Raw genomic sequence first — 11016 nt, 5'->3', positions numbered from 1 at the left:
AAAAAAAAAAAAAAAAAAAAAAAAAATGAGACAGGGTCTTGTAAGTTTTCTAGCCAGTACTCAAACTTGACATCATCTTTCCTCAACCTCCCTTGGTGCTAGGATTGTAGACGTGAGCCACTGTGCTCACCTAGGATTTCTGTAGCAGGGGCCGGGGAGATGGCTCAGTGGAATAAGCGCTTCTCTGGCAAGCGCAAGGGCCTGAGTTCAATCCCCGGTTACACCAAAAAAAAAAAAAAAGTTCTGTAACAGACAGTGGCATGCTGTGGCCATCAGAATTGATGCTAAAATACTGCCTTTTTGTGACTTCTGAGCCCATATTCTGCTTGTAGAAATTAGATTAAAATAAGATATTTAGGGATGAGGAATACAGCATCATAGCCTCATTCTATAATGCCATCCAAGAAGTATGGCTTTTACTAGATGTATTCATACTTTTTTTTTTTTTTTTTTTTCCCGGCTTCTTGGTATTAGTGAGTTAAGCCAGATGCCCTCTGTTTTTCTCTACCCTCTGTCTCAGTTACTCTTCTCTCATTGCTGGGACAAATACCCGACACCAAAAATGAAGGAAGGAAAGGTTTATTTAGATCACAGTTTGTGGAGGTTTTAGTCCATACTCAGCTGGCTCCAAGGAAGAGTGGCACATTGCAGAAGGCAGCAGTTCATGGCTCTGGAAGGCAGCAAAACAGGAAGAGCAAAAGGGAGGAGTAACAGCAACAATGGCTGCAGAGAGTGCGTCTCTCTCCTCCTTATCTGCCCCAAGCTAGGTGCAGCACTCACACTCATCCCAGCTGTACTCAGACCCATAATCCCAGCATTGGACATGAATTAATCACAAACTGTAGAACTGAGCCTCAGTGACTGCTTGAGGCTTTAGGGGAACAGATACACACAAACCATGGCACCTTCACACAGTGTGGTTATCCTGATTCCTTTTGATTTAAGATTCTGGTTTATTTCCTTTTGTAAGAGTTTTTTTCCCTCTTCTAGCATATGCCCTTACCTCCTAATCTTTCTGTTTGAACAGACAAGTGATAATGCTGGGTTCTTTGTTAACAAAGGGACAAAACTAGGCTTTCTGTACAGCTGGAGTTCATTTATTCTTTCTTGTGTGTGTTGGAGTTTGTTCTTGACCACTCTCTAGTCCTTGGCATCTTGAAACCATCACCCACCATGATATAAGTATTAAGATGACAATTCATGTGTGCTCTTTGTCATTTTTTTCTTTATAGCAGCCAGTGAATAGCAGCCTCTCCTTTCTATTAAAGGAGAGGCTGGAGAAAAGAAAAAAGTAAATCAGTGTTGATACCATTATTTGAGAGTCCAGAACAACATATATAATATTTTATCCATTGTAATCCTACATTATGGCAGTGATTACTATCACAATGGTACCTCAGTTTATGAATTTAATTGGCTCACGATTCTAGAAAAGGTGGCTAATTTTGTTCATGTGGGAAAGGTGGCCCTGTGGTTATATCTGTCACCAGATGCATAGTTTACACATAAAAATGAAGTTTTGCCAAATATTTCTGTCTACAAACTAAATTGTTCGCAAGCAAAAGTATTCATGAACCGAGGTACCACTGTGTTTGGAACAGTGCAGAGTGGTTAACTTCTTCAGCCATTGTCATTTTTCTTTTGAAAATTATTGCTTTTGTTGTTGTGGGTATAGCCTAGCTTACAATTTTAGTTTTAACACCATTAGAAAGATCTCTACCCCAATGCATTAGAGCAAGTTTAGAAAGTTGACCTCATTCAGTGACCTAGTGATGATAGGAGTAGTAGTAGTTTGTACACAGTCTTCCTTGTGTGTGTCTTGACATCCAGTCCTTTAGTCAAAACGTACATCCTTGTATAGTATTTGACCTCAGTTTATTGTAAATAATCTGATTGAACTAATTTAAATGTCTTTAGACAGATTCAAGCATACTTAATTTTAATTCCTATAAGTAAAGATTAAACTTCTTGTAATTCATAGATAATTGTTTGCAAGCCAACCCTTAAGTTCTGCTAGAGAGTTTAGTAATAACTTTTGTCCACTCCCTCATCCTTCTCAAGGCATTATATGAAAATACAAAGAATGTTCTCTAAACAGTTTTCTGACATACTCAGTTCTCTTAGCCTGGCTTCCCAACTGGCTCTCAAGATAATGTGCCCATTCGTTCATTCAGAGCATATTCTACCATGTCAGTTCCTTACTTTGCTCTGTTGGCTAGCCCTCCTGTCTCTAGTTATTTCTTTCCAGGAGTTAGAATGACTGGGTTGTGGTAGGACTGTGTCTTAAGTATTGTCACAATACATACAATTTGCTCTTACATTAACAAGAAGTAAAGTAAATGTTCTAACTATAGTAGTCACATGGAAACTTCATACACATATGCATATGTGTTGCCAGGGATTGAACCTAGAGCCTCACACACACTAAAAAAAGTCCTGTACCACTGATCTACACACCCAGTCCAATAGAAACTCTTGGTTTCTGGAACTACAAGATGTTCTTTCAGGCTCACCTTACAATTTTGATAGTTTTCTAAGTGGATTTATAGATGAAGTACCCAATATTTACTTGCCTGCTTGTGTGCCTGATAATTATTAAAACTAGGAAAGTGACATTCATTGCATATTTATGTCTATACTATTTGTTAAACTTTTGTTTCTCTTGCAAGCTTTAATCCTGTACTAAGCACAGATCAAATGTGTCATGAGCCAGTGCTGATTCACAACTTTCCTATTCAGCATTGTAACCAGAGCTGATAGACTATAAAGTAATCACTGGTGGATCTTCTTCACTTAAAATTAGATATATAGGGGCCAGGGAGATGGCTCAGTAGAATAAGCACTTTCCTGGCAAGCACAAGGGCCTAAGTTTAATCCCCAGTTCTGCCAAAAAATAAAAAAAGTAGGCATATAAAATTTTTTGGTGTGCTTTCTGTTTTTTGTTTTTTTTTTTTTTTCTTCTTCTTTTTTTCCTTTTTCTTTCTTTCTGATTTTGTTACAGAGTTTTCAGGACTTCCAGTATAGCATTACGCTGCCTTCTGGCATCCATTGTATCTGATGAAAAGCTATTGTATCTGATTAGCTATTAATAAGAATTGTCCTTCCTCTTAGGTCAGGGGTCTGCAAATTATGGTCCATATGTACATCTGGCATTTTGTTTACTTCTGTGCTATATGCTAAGAATAGTTTTTACCTCTTTTTAAATGATTGGTGAAAATCAACTAAATTGTCTAATTTTTAGATACCACATCATATTGTTAATACTTTATACAGTCAGTATCAATTTATGGTATTTGTCTATTCCTATTCTTCCTTTTCCTAAACTGTTTTCTTCTGTAATTAGCTCTTGAAGATATTCTTGTTTTATGTTGCTTTGTTTGAGGTAGGTCTGTTGTCTAGTATGTTATTTTTGATGTATGCAACATTAAATCTACTGGTGAAAAAAACTGTACTTGGAAGCTTGCTTCTTTTTCTGCCATTATTAGCTCATTGGCAGTGATAGAGATTATTCTTTTATTTTGTAAGTGTCCTTTATCTGTTTAAGAGTGGGAGAGGAGGTGAAGGATTGAGAGAATGTGTTTCTCAGGCTTGGCAGGTAATGCAAGTGTGTGAAATGGGTAAGAGTGGGTTAGTGTTGTGGTTGGAATGCCTGCTCCTTCTTCAGCAGCAGCCACCATCTGCTCAGTTAGTTAGCAACATGCAGGCTTCCTCTGAGAAGATGAAAAATGTTACCAATTTTTAGGAAATTTTCTGAAATTTACATATTGACATTCACACATTGCAAAGCAATATAGTCCAGTAGTATACCCTTGATGTTGTAGACATTGGTATCCAGTTTGTCACTCATGATCTGAATATTCACTCTGATAGCTAGAGAGGAAAGCATTACTCTTAAATATTAAACACAGGGACTGATTACAGGAACTCTTTTTTTTTTTTTTAATATATTTGGTATATTGTCTACAGGGCCTCACTACATAGATCAGACTCCTAGTGAGTCTCCTGTTTTCAGCCTCACAAGGGCTGGGATTACAGGCACACTGCCATGCTCAGTCTCAATCGTTCTCTCAATGTGTCCCGGGGGGTGGGGCCGGCATGGCACACTCGGGATTGAACCCTGGCCACTGTGCTCTGCCTAAGCAGATGCTTTAATCCACTGAGCTATCTGGCCTGCCCTGGTTGTAGGAACTCTTTTTTTTTTTTTTTTTTTCAAAAGAATTGGGGAGTTATTTTAATATTTACAAGGAACAAATCAGCAGAACAAGATTATATCAGATAGGCTGTATACAGTAGCTGTAGTTTATAAAACATACCAGTAATTTGTACCTGGCAAGTATAAAGACAACAAAGGATTCAGATGACTTTACAACCAAGAAGTACATACGTCATTGACAAATTGAGAGGACCAAAAAAAAAAAAATTCACATTTTCTACATTTACAAAAATTACAGCTCTCACAAATGTCTCTGAAGGCAAAAAAAAAAAATCGAAGTCCTTTGAAGTATGAGAGGTAAGATATCTGAAATGAAACCCTAAGTGTAAAAAGTTTTACTTCACAAGACCCAATTTTCTTGGCTTCTGTTTCATATATCAATAATCTCCACATTTTTACTATAAAAACTTCTGCTTCTTCATCAAGTACCATGGCAACATCATCTAAAATGCTCTGTGGTGAACTTTGGGCCATAACCTTTGAACAAACAAAATCAACTAATGTAGCTTCTTCACCTATGTATACTATGATTTTCTTATTAATCCATGGTCTAATTCATCGTTCCATTAGTATAGAATCCACAATAGACCAATCCAGAGGATAAGCAGAGAACTCAGGTTTGGCTGTTGGGATTTTCTCAGTGAGGCTCTATGTGTTTGCGTTTCTCTTCAGTGTTCACAGTGCCTTTGGTAGCATTTTTATCATCTTCACCATAAGCCAATGGAACCAGTTTCCTTTTTTGTGGTACATCGTCACTATCTTCATCCTCATCCTCAGATTTGCTAAGTACTCTATCTACAGGTAGTTTCTTCCTTTTCACAGAATTGGGCTGACCAAGACTATTAGAGCACCTTGTGCCTGGTTTTCTCCCGTAGCGCCACTTCAGCCATTCTTTGCTCTGCAGTACCTCTTCCTCTAGCCAGCCCACACCAGCCACAGTGGCCTGGTTATAGGAACTCTTGAGGAGTTTTTGTTTTGTTTTGGTGTGTAGGGGTGTGTGTGTGTGTGTGTGTGTGTGTGTGTGTGTGTGTGTGTTGCAGGGGAGGTACCAGGGATCGAACTTGGGACCTTGTACTTGCCAGGCAGTCACTTATGCTGCTGAGCTATTCCCAGCTCAACCTCTTTTGAGTTTTTTAAGGCCATGATTTCACTGTGAAGGTCAGGCTGAGCTCCAACTCACTGTGTAGCACAGGCTGGCCTCAGTCTTCCCAGTGCTGGAAGTATAGGCATATAGGCCTGGGTTACCATGCCCTGCATTGAATTTTTGATCTATGGAAGTGGGGGTACTCTGGGGTGTTTTTTCCAGAGTACTAATGCATTTCACCATGTGGTGAAGGGCTCTATGCACTTTTGGCAGCCATGGAGAATCTGGAGCTCTATACTTTCTGAATCCCGCCCTATTTAATTCTGTTAGTATGTCTCTTAGAAGTCCTAATTTAGAGAGTTATGCTTTAATTATAATCTTGGGGCCAAATATGAAGACAACAGTTTTTCTTTTTGGTCTGGCACTAGTGATTGGATCCAGATTCTTTGCACTGAACTGCATTCATAACCATATTTTATTTTGAGGCAGAGTCTTGCTGAGTTGCTCATACTGCGTTGCCCATATGGCACGAACTTTTAGCCCTCTTTTATCTAGCTCTCAGAGTGGGATAGGCCACCACTCCAGACTCATGATATTTTTGATGCGCAAAACAGGTTATTGAATGGTTCTGATCTTGGTAAAATTTTTCTGAGAACTTTGATGATACTCCACTAAAGTATTTGTTTTTCTTCAGTACAGCCAAGCACAGTGCAAGTGCCACATGTGAAAATAATTTGTGGTTGGATTTGTCTCATTTAAAACTTTATTATTACAGAGAAGTTTTAGGTTTACAAGAAAATTGAGAAAAAGAAGCTATAGCCTTTCATCTCCCTCTACCTTCACAAGTGTGATCCTCTTCTGTTATCATGACACATATCACTCGAAGTCTGTGTTAAGGTTCACTTTGTGTTCTACATTCTGTGGGTTTGAACAAACACGTAATGTTAGGTGCCCCTCATTATGGTATCATACACAGTAGTATTACTGCCAGTGTCTGTGTTCTGCCCAGTCACTTCTTCCTGCTTCCCAACTCCTCATAACTTGGTGCTTATTTTATTAGCTATATGGTGTTGCCTTTTCCACAGTGTCACATACTTAGAATCATACAGCATGTAGCCATTCTAGACAGGCCTCTTATACTTATGGATGTGCATTTAAAGTTCTTTCATGTCTTCATACCTTGATAGACATTTCCTTTCAAAAGAAATGTATATATACCACAGTTCATCCATTCATTGGCTGGAGATATAGCGCAGTGGCACAGCACCTAACTGGCAAGCACAAGGTCTTGAGTTTGATTCCCAGTAATCACCACTCCCCCCCCCCAAAAAAAAAAAAAGAATACATCTATTCACTTAAGAACATTTTAGCTACTTTCAGGCTTTGGGCAAGTATAAAAACTGCTATACATATCTGTGTGCAGGATTTTGTGTAAACTTATTTCCAACTTGCAGCTCTTTGGGGTAAATACCCAGGAGCATGATGACTGGTCCACATGGTAAGAGTATGCTTAGTTTTCTAAGAAACTGCCAGTCTTCCAAAATGGTAGTACCATTTTGTATTCCTACAAGCACTGAGTGGGAGTTTCTGTTGCTCAAGGTGTAGAGTGGTGCCTCATTTTGAATGTACACTTTCTGATAACATCTGAAATGCTGGTTTTTTAATATGCTTATTTGGCATCTTAAATTGGCTTTGATGAGGTACCTTTGAAAACCTTTGACTCGTTTTTTAAAATCAGGTTGTTTTCTGATTGTAGAATCCTTAATAGTTCTTTGTAAAATCTAGTGAAAATTCCTTTATTATGTCTTTTGAAGCTATTTTCTCAGTTTGCAGGTGCATCTTTTCATTCTCTTAATAGTATCTTTGCAGAGCAGAAAATTCTGATGAAGTATTTCTTCAAGTGTTGTGCTGTTGCTGTCACATCTGTAAAGTAACAGCCTAATTTAAAGTTATGTAGATTGCTCTCTACAGTAGCCATTGAGTTTCATACATTTAATTTTTAGTTTAATTCTCTGATCCATCCTGAATTAATGTTGTGAAGCGTCTTCCGCTGGTTCTGGTATGTTCTCAGCCACTGGCTCTGAACTTATTCTCTGCCTCATTCAGTATATGGAACTCATGTCTGACTTTCTTATTAGATCCTGTGTCTCTTCCTGATTAGTTACTTTTGTCTCCATTCTATATTCTTGGGGAACTTCTTTTATCCTATGCTATAGTTTGAATATTTGTCTTCTCAAAACTCATGCTGAAAGTTAATTGATGTTTAACAGTATTAAGAGTTGGGGCAGGCTTTCTTTACTTCTTCCATCTCCAGGCAGCTTGGCAGCTGCGGTTTACAGTGTAGTTATGACCAAGTCCAAGAACCATACCACAAATGGCACAGAAATGCCATCAAGAAACCTCAGTCACAAATGTGAATCTCTAAAGGGGGTAGATCCCAAGTTCCTTAGGAACATGCATTTTGCCAAGAAGCACAACAAGAAGGGCTTCAAGAAGATGCAAGCAAACAATGCCAAGGGGCTGAGGCTATCAAGGCCCTGGTCAAGCCCAAGAAGGTCAAACCAAGATCATTGCAAACGGGAGTAAACTGCAGGCTTGCTTGACTTGCCTATATTGCGCACCCCAAGCTTGGGAAGCATCTCTGTGCCCACATTGCTATGGGTCGCAGGCCTTGCTAGCCAAAGGCCCAGGCTCCAGCTTCTGCTCCAACTAGGGCCCAGGCTGCAGCTTCTGCCCAGCCAAGACCCAGGCCCCAGCTTCTGCTGCAGCCCAGGCTTCCAAAGGTGCCCAGGCCCCCCGTGAAGGCTCCAGTGTAAAAGCCTCTTATCTGCTGATGTAAAAACAGAAGGACTTTGTCTTCTCAAAACTCATGCTGAAAGTTAATTGATGTTTAACAGTATTAAGAGTTGGGACAGGCATGTGACCCCCTGGGGTGCCATCTCTGGCAGGCTGGTGTCCTGTGCATTTTGTACAAATAAACCTGAGGCGGGGGGTGGGGGAACAAACCAGTATTAAGAGTTGGAATTCTAGTGTGGCACGTGCTTATACTCTCAGCTACTCAAAGAGACTGAGGCAGGAGGATCACAAAGTTGAGGCCAGATGTGCAATTGGTTGAAAGACTTTTTCAAAATAACAGTTGGGTGTTGTAGTTGATATATTGTGTCAACTTGAGAAGGTTAGAAGTTGAACTGAGGGACTCTGGGGCCGGATGGTTGGCTCAGTGGAATAAGCACTTCTCTGGCAAGTGCAAGGGCCTGAGTTCAATCCCCGTTTCTGCCAAAAAAAAGAGGCCAGGGTCCATATTTTGTAAACACCCTGAGCCAGTGCAAGAGGAGGGGAGGGAGATGATGTGAGTGCAACACCTGCCGTAGAAGGTGTAGCCTGCTCACAGTATAAGGGAGGAAAAGAGGCTGGCTCTTCCCCTGCTTGTTCTTACTGCTTTTGCTGTATTCAGCTGCTTTGAAATATTGCCCTGTGCCATGCCACTCTGCCTTGGAGCCACCTGATTACAGACTGAAACCTCCACAAACTGTGAGCTAACTAAATGTTTCCTCCTTTAATTTTAATTGTTGGGCATTTTTTCTTGGCAACAAGAGAAAATGATACCCTATTTCAAATAACATGGAGCTGGGCATGATGATGGATGCACGAAATTCCAGCACTCAGGAGGATGAAGCAGGAGGGTTGTGAACGTGAAACCAGCCTGGGCTGTGTAACAGCTTCCAGGCTAGCCTGTGTTACATTGTGAGATCTTGCGTTAAATGATGAAAAAAGGAAGAAAGCAGAGTAGAAGGGGACACCTCAGTCACAGAGTGCCCCCTTCGGTTCAGTGCTTAGCATTGGAAAAGAGGAGATAAGGGTAAGCAAGGGAAGGTAGGGGGAGGGGAGGAAGAAGGGAAAAGAAAAAAGAAAGGCATATTTGGTCTTCACTTCAGAACTATGAGCAATAATTTCTTGTTCTATATAAATTAGTTGTCAGGTATTCTGTTATAGTAGCACAAAACAAGCTAAGCCTATTTTGGGTTCAGGAATTTTCTCTTCAACTATGTCCAGTGTTCTGTTGAACATAACTGCTAAGTTCATAAATTAATGGGCTTTTTTTTTTCCTAGAATTCCATTTTTAGCTCTTAAATTTGCTAAGTACTTTTTTTCCCCAGTGCTGAAAGTCAAGCCCAGTTCTTGCTAGATACATGCTAGACAGACATTACCACTGAGCTATAATCTCAGCCTATAAATCTATACTCTTTAAAGTTTCTAGTTTTAGGAGCATTTCTTCTGTATCTTAAAACATAGTAAGTATATTCACTTTGAAGCCTGTTTTGAGTAATTCTAGAATTTGAAGTCTTGGAGGATCTGTTTCAGTGTGGTTGTTGTGTTTGTTGTTTGTTCCTTGCTCATGGTGTTTTTTTTTCCCCTTAGAATATAGCTATCTTTGACTAGGTACTGGTTACTATATTTTTAAATGTAGCTTAAAAACTACATTTAAGTATGAGGTCAGTTACTCAGCATGGTGGCACATACCTGAAATCCCAGTGCTGAGGAGACTGAAAACAGGAGGATCACTATCCTAGCTGAGTAGTGAGACCCTGTACCAAATACATAAAAAATAAAAATTATATGAGGTCAGTTTTAGACCTAGATGATGCATTTTCAAAAGTGATTTTAGATTTTGCTACTAGGGATCTGCTAGTATGGGGCCACTGTAATGCAAATTTATGGCATAAGGTTGTTCTGGATTACCTTGATGTTATGAAACTGAGCCCATACCTAGATTTATGTAACCTTTTGGGTATATCATTGTTAAGAGTTTAGCTGAGCAGCCAGAAAACTATTTTGTGAGAAAAGCAACTTTGAATGTTGGTCTTAACCCTTTTGAACTCTTACTTTATTAAATTTTTGTCTTAATTACCTTTTAATCCCTTTAAGATTTTTCATTTCATTAATATTTTATAATTTTTCATTACAGAGTTCATCTTATATTTGTGGCCTGCCACTAATAAGAGGCAGAAATCTTTCCCTTTAATTTGAATTTGAATGTGTCTTTATGTCTGTTTGTGTTCCGTAGGTTCTACATGAAACGTTTCCTCAACATACATTCCTCACGAATGGTCTCATTCAAGGTGTAAAGGTAAGAACAATTTTTGTGTAGTTCATGTTGCATCAAAGTGAGAATCTTTAGTAGTTTAACTGGAGATTTAAATCTTAATGAAATAGTTGCTATTTGCTTTAGAGACTTAAGTCTGAGTTTTTATTGGGGTTATCGAGATCAGAATAAAATATAATACAAATGCCTAAGACATAGACTGGTTTACTGTTAAAAGCAGTGTGAATACTTTACAGGCCTTACTTCATTTTAATATGTACACAGCAGTTATGAAAACTTTGACCTACTCTGCCTATCAACAGAATGAGGATAAATGCTGCTGTCTTTTTAGGTAGACCTTTTTTTTTTTTTTCCTTAGGTAGACTTTGAGACTGAGAAAGAAGAAAGCATCAGAAATCAATTGGATATTGACTTATCTTTTTGGCCAAACTAATGCTAAATCTATGAATTTCTGAATTTTTTATTTTTTATTTTTTTAATGAATTTAGGACAGGGTATACAGGGTCTCACTATGTAGATTGGACTCATAGTGATCCTCCTGTTTTCAGCCTCCCAAGCACTGGGATTATAGGCCACATGCCACCACGCCCAGTCTCAAAATTATTTATTTATTTA

At 39.0% G+C, this 11016-nt stretch overlaps 1 protein-coding gene across 1 annotated transcript in view; it reads left to right on the top strand.

Annotated features, from left to right (window-relative positions):
* LOC101571702 (hippocampus abundant transcript-like protein 1) overlaps positions 1-11016 on the top strand; it is a 61815-nt gene that overhangs the window by 29301 nt on the left and 21498 nt on the right. Inside the window, exon 3 of the mRNA XM_012517481.2 lies at positions 10363-10425. Within this exon, the coding sequence (XP_012372935.1) occupies positions 10363-10425 (63 nt within the window). The remainder of the gene's footprint in view (positions 1-10362; positions 10426-11016) is intronic.

Source organism: Octodon degus, unplaced genomic scaffold (assembly GCF_000260255.1).
Source record: "Octodon degus isolate 3935 unplaced genomic scaffold, OctDeg1.0 scaffold00184, whole genome shotgun sequence".
NCBI lineage: Eukaryota > Metazoa > Chordata > Mammalia > Rodentia > Octodontidae > Octodon > Octodon degus.
This window is presented reverse-complemented; position numbering and strand designations above follow the sequence as displayed.